At 34.4% G+C, this 15,261-nt stretch overlaps 2 protein-coding genes across 3 annotated transcripts in view; one reads left to right on the forward strand and one right to left on the reverse strand.

The window, feature by feature from the left end:
- The window catches only part of Cox11 (Cytochrome c oxidase copper chaperone COX11), a 21,505-nt gene extending 17,170 nt beyond the window's left edge, over positions 1-4,335 (forward strand). Inside the window, exon 5 of one of the 2 annotated variants that reach the window (XM_069831787.1) lies at positions 4,037-4,335. The gene's annotated coding sequence lies outside the window, so the exon portion shown is untranslated. The remainder of the gene's footprint in view (positions 1-4,036) is intronic. The other variant, XM_069831788.1, reaches the window with a different exon arrangement.
- Positions 1-14,854, reverse strand: part of LOC138703685 (tektin-3-like) — a 16,487-nt gene extending 1,633 nt beyond the window's left edge. The window contains exons 1-8 of the mRNA XM_069831784.1: positions 14,398-14,854; positions 10,718-10,872; positions 9,007-9,258; positions 7,559-7,791; positions 5,936-6,045; positions 3,354-3,502; positions 2,819-3,041; positions 1,350-1,504 (exon numbers count right to left, since the gene is read on the reverse strand). Of these exons, the coding sequence (XP_069687885.1) occupies positions 1,350-1,504; positions 2,819-3,041; positions 3,354-3,502; positions 5,936-6,045; positions 7,559-7,791; positions 9,007-9,258; positions 10,718-10,872; positions 14,398-14,427 (1,307 nt within the window). The 5' untranslated portion in view covers positions 14,428-14,854. The remainder of the gene's footprint in view (positions 1-1,349; positions 1,505-2,818; positions 3,042-3,353; positions 3,503-5,935; positions 6,046-7,558; positions 7,792-9,006; positions 9,259-10,717; positions 10,873-14,397) is intronic.
- Between the last annotated feature and the right edge of the window lie 407 nt (positions 14,855-15,261).

The following is a 15,261-nucleotide window of genomic DNA, read 5'->3' on the forward strand; positions in this document are numbered from 1 at the left end:
GGTAGACACTTAGATGCTGTTGTAATGTAAACACAATAGAAGGAACACACAAAGACTTGATATCGGAAAAAAGAGTGTGAACAAAATATTCATATACTGTACTAGTACCTAGGGGTGAAAATAACAAATGATGGGAAACATGCTGATGAAATTAACAATTAAATTCTGATAGTTGACTATTTCTACATTAAACAGCTGGCTATACAAGGTTAGACTGCAAAAAGAACGAAGATGTTCTTCAATAGCTTGAAACATCTTCTATTTTGGATTACATCTATAGTTACAGAACTAACTGGCAGCAACGTGTTCACCACATGGAAAGGACTCGCATTGCTGCCTACTGTCCAAGAGAGAAGACCTTTAAACAGATGGCTTGAGACTGTAACGGACTATTAGGCCCAATATTTGTTTGGACGATGATAATGATGATGAAGAATAGTGTTTCTTGGAATAAAGGATTACAAAAGAAATAAAAACCAAAATATGTAAAACTGTAGCAGAAGCAGGGTGACCAGACATCCACTATTTGGCACTGTGTCCCGGTTTCCTTCATTGCTAGAAATGTTTTAAGAATGGTTTCATTTTCGCACGAAATATGTGATTCACTGGAAGTATGTTGACAGCTCCATTTAGGTGAATTTTGTTCTGTTTTGGTGAATTATGTTAGGATTATATCCCTTGTCTTGTTTGCTTTATATTTTATTGTATTTAGTTCTTCAATGTAGTTGTCATTGTTCATTGGTACATTGTACGGAAAACTGCATGTTTGATGAATTGTGTATGTGTTGTGGTTGTTGTGGGTTTCTTGTATATCTTGAATTCGTGTTTGTTTGTTTTGGTTATAGTGATGTCTAATAAGTTTATAGTTTGGTTATGTTCTGTTTCTGTTGTATACTTTGGTTATGTTCTGTTTCTGTTGTATACTTTAATTCGGGATTTATTTTGTTGAGTAGTTGATGTAGGTTTTCTATTGCCATTATATAAGACTATTGTGTCATCTACATATCGATGCCAGTACATTATTTTCTCCACGTGTTTGTTGTTGTCAGTGTTGTGTATGTGTTTTTGTTCTATATTATATTCGAAGATTTCAGCTAATATGCTTGATATAGGTGAGCCCATTGGTAATCCTTCAGTCTGTGCGCAATATTTATTGTTATGTGTGAAATAATTTTGTTTTGTTTTTATGTGTCTTCACATGTTCTTCTCATTAGTCTTATGAAATATATAGGAATAACTGTTTTGAATGGATGATTTAAAGAGAAATTTATTTGTCTGTGTTACTTCCTCCCATGAGTCTGAATCTCGCTTGCTCCTTATTGTGTGTTCCATAGTGTGACATTACAAACCTTGCTTGCACGCCATCCCTGCACAGTTCCACATCCCGGCGATGTGTTCTTGCCTCCAGACGCGTGTGCGCTACCTTCAGAGGATTGCTTTTGTCCATGATTGCTTTGCGCAGTAATTCCATGTTCTTCTCAACGTCAAATATTTCTTGTTGGATCTGAACAACAAACAGATTCTTAGTGACACACATATACGGATTATTTAAGAATGAAGTAACGTGAAATAGAAATAATGGAGTGATCGATATGAAGATTTTTACATATTACATTCAGTAACATAGAAAGTTACTTTGTCCACATCCAAACATTGAAACTGCAATGGAATCATCATCAGCTCTATACTCTATGAGACATCTCCCCAATGATATCTTCTACTCCATGATGATAATTTAAGAGCTGTCTCTAATAACAACAATAAAATCTTAATTGCTTCCCAGTATTTCGAGATATCACATAGTATAACCTCATCATAAATAGAACTTCACTCAAATGAAGTCGTAGACCAACTTTTATATAAAAACTAAACTAAAAATTACCATTAACATTTCATAACAACATAGATGTAAAATACAAGAGTGGTTCAAATAAAACCTGCCCAAGTTGCTACTATTAAAGACTTTGTTAAATTATGTAGCAGTATCAGTAGGCCAGTTTTTATAAGGTGACGAAGAGTACCAAATACCGTCTTCTTTCAAAACAGATTTACGTGGAGTGATTAAATTTTTGGGTGAAAGGTGCAGACATAGAAATGCTGGTAAAATTCATGTTCTGAGTATAAGTTAATTAAGTAGTCAAATATCGCTGAAATCGAAAAGTATTGGGAATAAATTTGAATAAGGAACAAAAAAGGTTTCTTTCCCAGGCAGGATTCGAACCACGAAAGTCTTAGTTACCAGTCTATCATGCTCTGGAGTGAACGAGGCTCTGAAATCAGCCACAAGGGTCGGTCCAGTTTTTTTTGCCACTACTGTACTTGTAATATTCTTCAGTGTTGTATACTTATAATTTACCGTACGTCTGAATTTGTAACATTGGTTCACTTACCACTTGCATATTCATTGAGTGTCACTTCTAAGCCTCATATTATTTTGCAGTTATTATTTAGTATGTATGATTTCAGGCTTTCCCGGCGTTTGATATAGAATAACTCTTCTCGGGTTCTCAGCCAGGTGAGTTGGAGATTAGCTTGGAAGCTAATCTCCAAGCTGAGAACCCGAGAAGAGTTATTCTATTATTTAGTATGTTTGCATTATTTTACTCAATGTGTGCTTGTATGACTACATCAATGTTTGAGTGTTCTTTAAATATTAGTCTATAATTATTAACTTGTCTCATTGCAAATTGTGTCAGCTTCTTTTGTTTCTGGCTAAGTGGAAGAGAAGGCTTGATGGCTTTAACTTCGCCAGAATAAATAAAATTACTATTATTAAGTTATATATAAGAAATTCCACCAATTAATTATTATCGTTTACCTTATGTAGATGCATTTGTAGCTTAGCTTTCGCTTCTAAGATCTCCGATGCTCTGCGTGACAGAGCATTGTTAGAAGCATTCCATGCGTTCCATATATCATTAGCAGTTTGATTAATAAGGTTATCTGAATCGGTTCGAAGCTGTGCTGATTTGGAGCGTTCATTCTGCGATCGTTGGATAATGCGATTGCTGTTCTCTGCCCAGGACTCCGGCACACTAACCCTGTGTACACAAATGTTTGGATTCTGTTAAAATGCTCTTCATCTGCTCCATTAATAGAGGTCTCATTTAGCTATATGCCATGTCTGAAAATATTCGAACTTTCAAGAATAAAACCCGTTATGCTTGTTTCCCCAAGAACATTTAAATTTATTTAATATAGTTGTTATATAAACCACACCTTAGTTTTAAAAATTATGATTTCGTGGGTTAGGAGTGATGAGAAACATGACCTACATTTTGTGTAATACAGCAAGTATTGTATAAATTGAAAAGACAAATTCTATCACTTTGGATCGTGATAGGTGAACTTACGTAGGATCAAACTTCTCAATGCCGCCATAGTAATTGATGCCACGTGAGAAGTTATTCAGTTGGTGGCACATGTTGTCTATGCCAAGGGCAGACTCCTTGCCCTTCAGGTCACGCTCCAACTCATGTTGAGCTGCTCGATTGTTTCTCAACTGTGGGGTAAAGAACAGTTTTAACAGTAGATTAAATGCATTTCGCCATGTAAATAATTGTAATAGTGTCTGTCCTGATAGAGAAGAATTTTTCGAGGATACTCATGTATTTTATTTTATTTTTTTTTTTTTGCATCAAAATATGAAGAAACTTAAGTATTTTATTTCGTGGGAGACATTTATCAGACAGTACCGAAAATTCAAACTCGTAGTGCCTCAGAATTTTAGATAATAAAATAAATGACAGAATATACTTCACAATCATTACATACATACTTTAATCACCCCCAAGAGATGCAGCTTTTAGCTCGCTCTTCCTCCTTTATTCCTCAATGATTGACTGCTTAACATACGAAAATACTTACATGTTGATATACTGTACATTACATCTTGGGTTTACAGATCCTAAAAGAAAATTTTAAATTTGGGCACTTGAAATAAATTCTGTAATGACTGGAGTTGAAGAGAAGAGAGAGCTGTATATTTTCCATGTATATTATTTTAGATCTTTAAATGTATGCTGTTGTTGTTTAGACAGGTCTGAACCTCAAGTGATACCAACAAGGCACCACTTATGAGACAGCTAGACCAGGAGATAATGGGGTAGGGTGGCACACATCGCCTGTTAGCTACACATGGCACTAATCAGACTTCAGATGTATAACGTGTACTGTTAAAACAATATTTATCATGTTATGGATGTTTTAAATGAACAAACAAATCTGTAGATCCATACCATTAAAACTGGAGATAATTTATTTCTTGATATAAGTAGTATTACGGCATGTTTGATTTATAATTTTGTTTTCAATATAACATTTCTATCACTATTATTTTTGTACTTTAAGTTTTTTATTGTCAAATTATACCCTTTGTTTCTATAATTTTGTGTGCAGTAAAATATGTTTTCACAGAAACTGATGTCAATGGGGAATATTTTAAATTGGATACATTTAGACAATTTCACGTCTTCAGAATATGTACATCTCCTTCATTCATCACATCCAACAAAACTTTCGATACAAGAAATCTTGGGTCGTTCCAAATTTTATCTTCGGTGCTCTTGAAGCATATTTAATTTAATGACAACAGGAAACTGGTCACTAAAACTTTGAGGGAGAAATGAATAAATAGATGAACAGATGAATAAATAGTATGGAACACAGTATCTATTTTCATAGCACTGTCTTTAATAGTTCTTTCACACCATATAGTATATGCTGTCATTCATCTTTCATAACTTTACCCAAAACAGAGGCAATTTCTTCGACCTATTCCTGACTCCAATAGAAAACTTTTAACATTCCTTCCCATAACATTTCACTGCGTGAAACCAGATTTTCAGCAGTGACAGTCCCACAACAAAAACAATTTTTTCTAAATGTGGAAAATTAGTTTTGATGCCTTTCTGAACAATAGGTTCAATATTACAAGTTATATTCAAAGGAGCATTAATGTCCATCCTTTTAATTGCAGCGTGACACTTTATTTTAAAGTATTGAATACTGTACGTATATAGGGTGCTTCACGACTAATGACCCCCACTTTACGTATCAGTTCTATGGGCCATTTTGAGCATAAAATATCTTATGAACATGGGTCCGATTATCGACCGTTAAGGAATTACAGCTGATTGAATCCTACGGAAGTAGCTATGGTTTTGAGCAGAACTAAGAATTATTCACTTAAAATACACAGAAATATTAATTAAAAATACTGTGTTAATCATAAAATAAACATACTTCAATTTGGAAGCAGATTTTCAAATATCCCTCCTTCCACTTCAATGCATTTGGTTGCACGGATGTGAATGGCACTTAGGGTTTTGTACCTCGACATGGCTGTACCTGATGAGCGCAGCTGATATGACCAGACCTAGCTTACCCTTCTCCCCCGTGCTTCACGTTACAGTGCAAACCTCTGCTTAGTTTACATTCCAATGTTTGTATTATGATGCAAGCAACTCCAAAGCCTGATTCACAGTATGACGTTTGGATTTTTATGAATAACTTTCAAACTAATGGTAATCAGAACCATGTTCATATGGCATTTTATGCTCAAATGACTTATATAACTGATTCTTAAAGCACGTGAATCACCCTATATTTATAAATGTTGTTGTTACGTCTATTTACTTGCACTTTTTTTCTGAAGGCAACATAAAATTGAAATATTTTGGAGAGGACGCAAGTTATAAAAAACGATGAGAATCTCAACATTATAGTAATATTTCTCCATGCTACTTATTTAGTATTTCGTATATAAGAGAATGATAATCTAATAAAAATTGTAGAGATAGACGAAGAGTGAAGAAAAGGGAATTCTTATAGTAGAAAAGCTGTCCATATAGTATCTTCTCGCCTTAGACATTTTTAATAGCTAAGTACCATTATAATTTGCTAGCAAGGTCATACTTGTAATTTTGACAGGTACCTGTTGTATACTTTTTTCGTGAATATTTCTGAGACGATCTTGGCAGGAGCGGAGGTTTTCTACTTCACACAATAGAGACTGTTCCACCTGATCATGTACCAGATCAATTCCTGTGCAATAAAGACGGTATTCAGTCGATAAAATGGAAGTATAAGTATAACAGTATTAGTCTTAATTTTCTGTATTAAGAAGTTTAATAAATTAGCTACCTATTGAAACATAATAATAATAATAATAATAATAATAATAATAATAATAATAAATCTGTATGTCTTTCATCCATCCAGATCCAACGACATCATGAAGGTGAAATAAATACCAACGCACAACTTGATGTGAGTAATATTACTATTTTATATTGTAGCATCAAACTAAACTATTCTTCACTGCAGGAAAAACTAAAACATAAAAATATGTAATTATTTGTGTTCACCATAGCAGTGAAATGAATTGGATTTGCAGATAAAAGGAAGAAGCAGATTGTTTAGGAATTGTGGCATGAGTAGAGGAATAGAACTAAAATTAAGGGAAATGAGTAGCAGGACATTATTATTATTATTATTATTATTATTATTATTATTATTATTATTATTATTATTATTATTATTGTTATCCAAATATTGAAACCCTATTTTACCTTTGATATATTAGGGTTGTAGTTTTTTACATGTGAAATACATTATGTAGAGATAATACACAATTTTAAAGAAGTAGTAGTAGGCATGAGTCATAGTTACAATATAAATACACTAATTAATAGACAGTAAACAATACTAAATACGTTATGCAATAATTACATTCAGTTAAAACAAAATTAAATAAAATTAGAAATTATAATCGAAGGAGTAGAGAGATTGCAAGAATATGACATAAATTTGCGATTTTATACATAATTTTAAGCAACAGTAAAGAGATAATGCAAAAAATTGGCTTAGTTACAAATTAAACACCTATTATATAGGTGATTTGCGATAGTAAAGAAATAAAAACAAAATTACTTACGGTTACAAACTATATACCTGTCATCAAATACTGAACAATAGTAAAATCTATAATACAAACATAGTTATTGTTGTTATTACTATTATTATGTCCCAAAGAGAGGCACCTTGTATTAGATAGTGCATTAGGATTTTATATCATCATTAATTTACATACACTTAATAGCTACAGTCTTGCGTGGATGTGGTGTATAAACTCTGTGAATTGTTTATAACAACATCTTTTCCTAAGCAAATGGTAAAGGGATGTGCAGTAATTTAAATTGCAGTCCGAGATATGATATCTTAGAAAGTGTCTTTTCCTTTCGAACACTGGACAGTGAAAAATCAAATGTTCAACAGTCTGATTGTCTTTGCATATGCACAGAGAGTAGCAAGACATCATACGATATAAATTAAACTTATGGTGAAATAAAGTGCACAGACATTTTGATGTCTGAGAAGAATAAATATGTCTTACGTAAATGCGCGATTTTATTGAAATGTTTATTATGTATGAAAGAAATGTAAAACTCGTATAATTCGATTTATTAATTTTATATAAGAAAAACATATTCATAGTGGTATATAAGGTATAATCGTGGACACAGTATAGCTGGTCCTGGTTATGATTATTCCGGACCTTGCCTGTTCTCGCGTTGGTATAAACATTCTTGAGCAATATGTAGCGGCCCTTCAATGTCCTGAATGGCTTTCTCCAAGTCTCTGCGCTTGTCCTGAAGCAGATTAGTTTCAGCAAGCATCCGTTCCAATTCAGTGGACACTTCATTGCGCCAGAAGGTAGTGTCAGTGATGCGTTCACCCAGACGCCGACCTGACTCACGCTGACCAGTTGCTGTCTTCTCGTCTGTCTCTCTGTAAAACAAACACTGTTAACCAAAATTCATTTTCTCAGAAGCAGACGTTTGGGGATTCCACCGTGTGCTGGAATGTAACATTTCCAGTATGTCAGAAATGCATTCCATCTTGAGTAGTGCAGAATAACAGAGTATTGCTATATTGCCCTGAAAATGGAAGTTCCAAAAATACTGAAAGATGTTAAGTCCCAACACACTGGAAAATCCAAAATTCTCCTAAACACAATCATTGTGGAAGCATACAATCTTATAACCTCATTTCTCTGTGCTAAATTTAACAACCTTATGTAAGCCTTCAAAACTGTCGCAATGATGCTAGGAACTAATTTTTTATTTTTCTGATAGTAAGTGGAATTCAAGTCTAAAAAATATGTGTCCGTGAAACAGGAAAACTACACTGGAAAATAGTCTGTTAATTTTGTCTGGAATCCTATCATTTAGGGAAAGGGTGCTATAAATCTATAGCTAACGTAGTATCTCCTAATTTACTTTATTTCTTAAAAATGCCATGCTAAGAACTAATAATTCATTGCCGGCAGTCAGATTTAAACCCATGCCACGTCACATTGGTAGCCATTAGACTGCTGAGAGTTTTCCCCATTGTTGATTTTAAGATATGATGACTTTTATGTATTATAATTCTCTAATATGTATTCAGCTTAAGTAGCTGTCATATTTTGTGTCAGAAATTCTGCTGCTTTACTCACCGTCAAAGTCAGACTTTCTCCAGGGAGCAATGAGAATGGGGATAATGCAGAATTTGTCAAATACTAAAAAGAAAATTTTAATAACCAACAACATATGCAAATCTAGCTTTCAGTGTAGCTTCCTATGAAGCTGATTTGAATAATTTCAAGGGAAAAAATGTTCTGGGGCCGGGTATCGAACCCGGGACCTTTGGCTAAGCGCATCAATGCTCTACCGAACTGAGCTACCCAGAAACTCTACTAGATACCGACTCAATTTTTTTCCTCTATTCCAAAGTATTCAACACCAACATAAGTTCTAGTTTCTTAAATATTATTTTTAAAGTTGATGAAATCTATTTAAAAAGTGTTAATTTACGAAAGAAATATTGGAAAATTATAGAGGCACATGGATGTTCATTGCTTGGCTGTATATCCATTAACTTTGTCTTTCCAATTAGACCTTACAAAATTCAAAGCATGTCTATTTTTAAAAAATGCGGCTGGCCTGCTTTTTACTGTCTCACCTCATGACCCTGATGGCATCGCTACGGAGCCGCTCAGAAAAGTTGCGGTTGGTGTCTGCTTCATTGTAATGACTAACGTTACTCTGCGTCCACTCATACGGCGTGTAGCGGGTATAAAGCGCAGCGCGAGCAGCATGAGACGGATTACGTTCGAAGCCAGTCACCAAGTTCGGGAAGCGAAGTGGCTCTGTGGCCATGCCACTTGGAGTGTAGCACGGGTCTATCAGTGCATTCGTCACTGGCTGGCTTGGGCTGAAAACAAGTACAGCATGTAATAACAGACAGGTCATCATCTAGATCTATCATGACAGTTTAATACGTGGTTTTAAAGTTTGTATTTAAGTTCATGGTAGCTATATAAATATTTTGTTTTTTAAATTTTCAAGGAATTGCAAGTTATTTTGTTCAGTAATTTGATGTTTAACAGCATGAAAAAATTAAATATTTATTTACTATATCATTTTCATAATTTATCTTCTGAATCACAGTGTTCAGTCCTGGATAGAGAGAAGAATATTAACTTGTTGCTCTACTCGCTTGGCTACTGATAGTCTTTCTCTTAGTTCTCCAATTACTAAATAATGGTCAGAATTACAGTCTGCCCCCCTGAAGGTTCGAATGTCTGCTATACTAGTATGTCTTCTTTTATCTATCAAGATGTGATCTGTCTGGTTATGTGTCAGTCCATCTGGAGAAGTCCAAGTATATTTATGTGTATCCTTATGGGGGAATGTTGTACTTTTGACAAATTTTTTGATGTGGCAAAGTTGACTAGCCTAACTCCATTATCATTACTAGTTACGTGTAGGCTCTCTTTTCCAATAGTTAGTTTAAAAATATTCTCCCGTCCTACTTTAGCATTGAAATCTCCCAATAAAATTTTCATGTGATATCTAGGTAACTGATCAAAAGTCTGTTCCAATTCCTCATAGAAGCTATCCTTTATATGGTCGTCTTTCTCTTCTGTAGGGGCGTGAGCATTTATAACTACGATATCGCACCATCTACCCTTAAGTACTAAATACGATAACCTATCACTGATAAATTCGACCTTTTTTACTGATGATTTTATTCTTTTATGAATAAAGAATCCTGTTCCTAATTGGTGATTATCGTTTCCTTCCCCATAATACCACAAGTAATCTCCTATTTGTGTTATGCTATTCCCATCTAACCTAACCTCTTGTACTCCCACAAAGTCTATTCTATATCTAGCTAGTTCTTTTGCTACTAATGTTACCCCTCCTGTTCTATATAGACTTGTAACATTCCAAGTACCAAATCTCAAAACCTTACTCCTTTGCTGTGGTTGTGCCAGAGAATCAGTCCCATTCCGAGGCTTATTTTGAGGTTTCGTAACAAGCTGTTTTTTACGGTGATGGGTTGTTAGCCCTTCGCCCAACCCCCAAGCTGGAGGACCACCCCTTATCAGCTGTCCACGACTGCTTATTCAATATATTCACAGCTACCCTCCATATCTGGAGGCCGTCTCCTCAATCCGCAACCTGAGGACGTGCCATGCTGTGGTGATAGGGACCCACAATACATGGTCTTTTAATGGGTACATATAGTGAAATTGTATTTTACAACTAAAATAAGTGATGAGTGTTATATCTTCTTTTAAGTACCTTCTCTGAACTTAGTGTCATTTAGCTTCATGTGATGTATTTCAGCCAGAAATCTCACGCTACTGAATGTTACGCATACTTACAGAGGCACAACCTCGACATTCTCGTAGCCAAGTGTAGGTCTCCATGGATGTGGCCGTGGTGTTTGGTAGTAATTGCCGATTCTAGTTGGTACAGGAGGCCCTGATACTTGTTCCATACAAGGCGCAGCACCCACTGTGCTCCACGGTTGCAGTTGCTGAATATTTAAAACGAAGACAACAAAGCAAAAGTAAATAAGGACAACGCCAGAAAGCGAGAAAAATTGTACTTTAACCATGTTTAGACTTGCTTTTCCTTTGGTCAAGATAACGTAAAATACAAGTTGCTTGAATAAATATGATTTTTTAAGGGTATGTATACGTGAACAACCACAATTATTACCAGAAAATGCAGGCTCTAAAGTACTAAAATTTTATAAGGAAATGAACTCACAATTGGACAAAAAATACAAGGCACCACAACAAGACTTATTAGAACTTGAATATCTGATAAAAGCATAAAAAAGGTTACTAATAATATTTTTAAGAATTCAATTTTTACTTTAAATTAAATTTTCCAAAATTTGACAATTTTCACACATATCATTTCATAACTCCACAACCATTAGAGATAGAATTCTGAAATTTTGTACACTGATTTAACATGAATTTATGCAAAAGGTAGACTACAATAATGCCCATTTCTCTGAAAATATAAAAATTAGGTGACAAAACACTATGTAAATTTTAATATATTTCATATAGGACAAATAAAAAATTAATTGTATTAAAACAAACAACTCTACATGTCTGAGAGTAGTCTACTTTTCAGAAATAAGTGTTTATTACATGCAGGAAAAATATTAAAGATGTCAGAGAGACCATAACAATGTTATGGTTACCAAATGTAACTGCAGAATTTATTTTTTTATTTCATACTCTGATAAAACTGGTTTGAAAAATATTATTAGTAACTTTTTCTTACGCTTTTATCAAATATTTAAGTTCTAATAAGTCTTGTTGTGGTACCTTTTAATTTTTGTCCAATTGTGAGTTCATTTTCTTATAAAATTTTAGAAATTTAGAGCCTGCATTTTCTGATAATATTTGTAGTCGTTCACATACATATACCCTTAACAGAAACGAAAGATATTGTGATTTAATCTTGTCACTTGTGATAAATACAATATTGTTAAGGTGCAGATTTGATGCTGCATAAAAACTACAATGTGGGTTCGAGTCTCATCTGCAATGGTTTTTCATTGTTTAAGTGATGCCTGTATTGTCACTAGTGAAGGTCTAATGCTACATCATGGAAATCCCAACATACCCAGTATAAAGCAGTGTTGTTTGTACACCTCATATATTAAATGACCTTAAAATTAAAAATATATCAATAAAACTAAATTCATTATATTATTACGATGTACCGAAGTACATATGATATTTCCGTGCAGAAATTCTGCGTCATCATATGATGATGGATAAGTGCAACAGAGAAAAATTCTCTCTGGCACCGGGATTTGAACCCGGGTTTTCAGGTCTACGTGCTTACGCTCTATCCACTAAGCCATACCGGATCCTGTTCCACCCATCCATCATCACATGATGACGCAGAATTTCTGCATGGAAATATCATATGTACTTCAGTACATCGTAATAATATATAATATGCGAAAAATAATCACTTTGTAATTTAAGATGGCGCTTATTCCGTCGGATCCCGGCCACTTAGTCACTCACAACGAGTGCACCTCTGCACATGTGTGGACATTGTGCCACTGTCATACATCTATGACGCAGTGCATGAGGGTAGGCCACTAGAGGGAACCCAAGAGGTGGAACTTAAACTGAGAGGGTTCAATCCAACATCAGGATGGGAATCCGGTGTGGCTTAGTGGATAGAGCATCAGCACGTAGAGCTGAAAACCTGGCTTCAAATCCCAGTGCCGGAGAGAATTTTCTCTGTTCCACTCATCCATCATCATAAATTCATTATGTTTGATGAGTTAAACACGATCACAGTGACATGAATAAAATTAATTTACATACATCTGTTACTTACATAAAAATTTAAAATGACATATTCCGTGAAATTCTTGTAACACTGTTGTTCATACACTTACCCCACTGAGAGAGGGTAGTTACGTTTAGATACAAGCATGCAGTGCGCACAGGGTTGTCTTTCATTGGAGGTCACTTGCTGTTAGTCTGTCATTCAGAATTGTGTACAAAGGAGCGTCATTAGTAACTCAGTTCCGTTTTAAAGAAAGTTATTGTTCGCCTGGTTCTGAAAGGCTATTCATATAGAAAAATAGGTAAAGTAGTACATAAAACACATTTTAGAAAAATTTCGAAATCATGGAACTTGGAACAACTTGGCAAGAAAAAAGAAGCAAAAATTGCTAAATGCACATGACGAGAGATTTATAGTTAATCAAGTTCTTAAAAATCCAAAAATAAGTGTTCCTCAAATTCAAGTCATGATTAAGAGTCTTCAAACACGAACATCAGTAATCAAACTATTCAGCATGTGTTATGGAAAAATGGTTACTATGGCAGAAGACCACAAAAGAGGCCAGACAAATCGAACTTGAAGATTGGACTTCGATAAAAAAAACCTGTTGGTAAGGATGAGGAATTTTGGAACAGGGTTATTTGGTCAGATGAGACGAAGATAAATCTTTATGGTTCTGATGGCATTCATAGGATATGGAGGAAGCCCAACACAGATAGCGACAGAAACAACACATTACCTACAGTGAAACACGGGGGGAATGCATAATGTTGTGAGGATGTATGTCTGCAAATGGTGTGGAGAGTATTGAGTTCATGGATGGGATTATGGATAAGTATGTGTACAATTACATTTTAAGGTCAAATGTTAGGCACAGTGCACAAAAAATAGGAATGCCACCTGTGTACGTATTCTAACAAAACAATGACAGTAAACATACTGCTCAAATCAATAAGGATTGGCTCATATGGGACATACCTCAGTAACTGCCAACCAATCACCAGACTTAAACCCCATTGAACATTTGTGGAAAATTTTGAAAAGGAGCCTGATAAGACAGAAATGTACAACCATAGAGGAATTGAAACGTGTAGGAGAGAAAAATGGCCTAAAATCAAACCAGAACAGTGTAACAACTTGGTAAAATCAATGAGAAGGAGATGCCAAGCAATAATAAAGTCGGAAGGTTATGCTACAAGATATTAATTGCTTTTCACAATTATTGTAAATAATCAAAGTGTACGAACAAGACTGTCACATAGAAATTGGACATGTTTTTGTTTATTTTATTTCATTTTGTTTGATGTATTCAGAAGTTTGTATTTCATTATTTGACTTTAATATATTCCAAAGTCCATGTGTAATATATAGTACTCTCATATGAAAAGAAATTAAATTAGGTATATATTTTCATAAGACACATTAGTTTGGAAAATAGAACTGTACAAACAACACCGTTATATATGTACTTCCTAGTGTGCTAGTCGAAGAGTGAACAAATAGCAAAAATTTCGGTATGCCATATGGTATAAGACTGGACAAATTAGTTTTAAAAATGTATAATTTTTTCGGACTAGACAACATATTATTTATTATTTACAGTTAGACTAATTACTGTAAAATGATTTATTTGCAGGCGCTTGGGAAGAGTAAATACGTTTTTCTCTAATCTGCTGCTAGCGAGGCATTTTTGATATCCAATATTTAGTCTAGGAAATTAACTTACCGAGTACATGATAGGTTCTTGTTGAATCATTTTTGCAGCAGCACTTTATCATTTCCTAAATTTAAATTATCAGTGTATAATTTTAACCCCAATTCAAGACGTTCAATGTATTTCCCCGATTTACATTAATGTACATTGTTGTCATAGCAACACAAAGATTATCGATGTCAGAGATATTTCCTCTTCGTATATTTTCGGGAGAGACAAGGAGCGTTACCTTCCTTCAGTGATCTCAACATTATAGAGCTCAATGCCTTCCTTGATTTTTTAATTAATGCTAAAACCTACCTCCAAAACAAAAATGTGCTTTAACAGTTGCAATGAATCTTACAAAATAATATATTAAATATTTCAGTCAAATTATACATACATTGTCTTAACCATTTTTTTTACAAAATGATTTTTTATATGCTAATCAGTGAGTTATACTAATTTTTTTTATATATTGTTGTCATAACCATTTTTATAAAAGGATTTTTTCTATGCTAATCACTGAGTCTCTTTCTTTGTATTATCTTTGGTCAAATCGTAATCAGGTTTCGGCAAGAGGAGGAGTATTCTACTCCTCTTGGGATCATGTGACGTTTTACGTTACCACAGTGTTGCCAACAGGACGGAAATTCCGTCAAAATTGACGGAATTTCAACGTAGCGGACGGGAAAGAAATGGCTTTGACGGGTGACGGATTTTCTGGCGGAAATTAGATTTACATCGTCTTTTGACATTTTTAGCTACTGTAATTTTTAATTGTTTAATTTCTGGGAGATTGTACTTTTACTTTTTATTTGAACAGCCCTGCCTGTTCCGTTCTCTCTCTCTCTCTCTCTCTCTCTCTCTCTCTCTCTCTCTCTATATATATATATA

This window comes from Periplaneta americana, chromosome 7 (assembly GCF_040183065.1).
Source record: "Periplaneta americana isolate PAMFEO1 chromosome 7, P.americana_PAMFEO1_priV1, whole genome shotgun sequence".
Lineage (NCBI taxonomy): Eukaryota > Metazoa > Arthropoda > Insecta > Blattodea > Blattidae > Periplaneta > Periplaneta americana.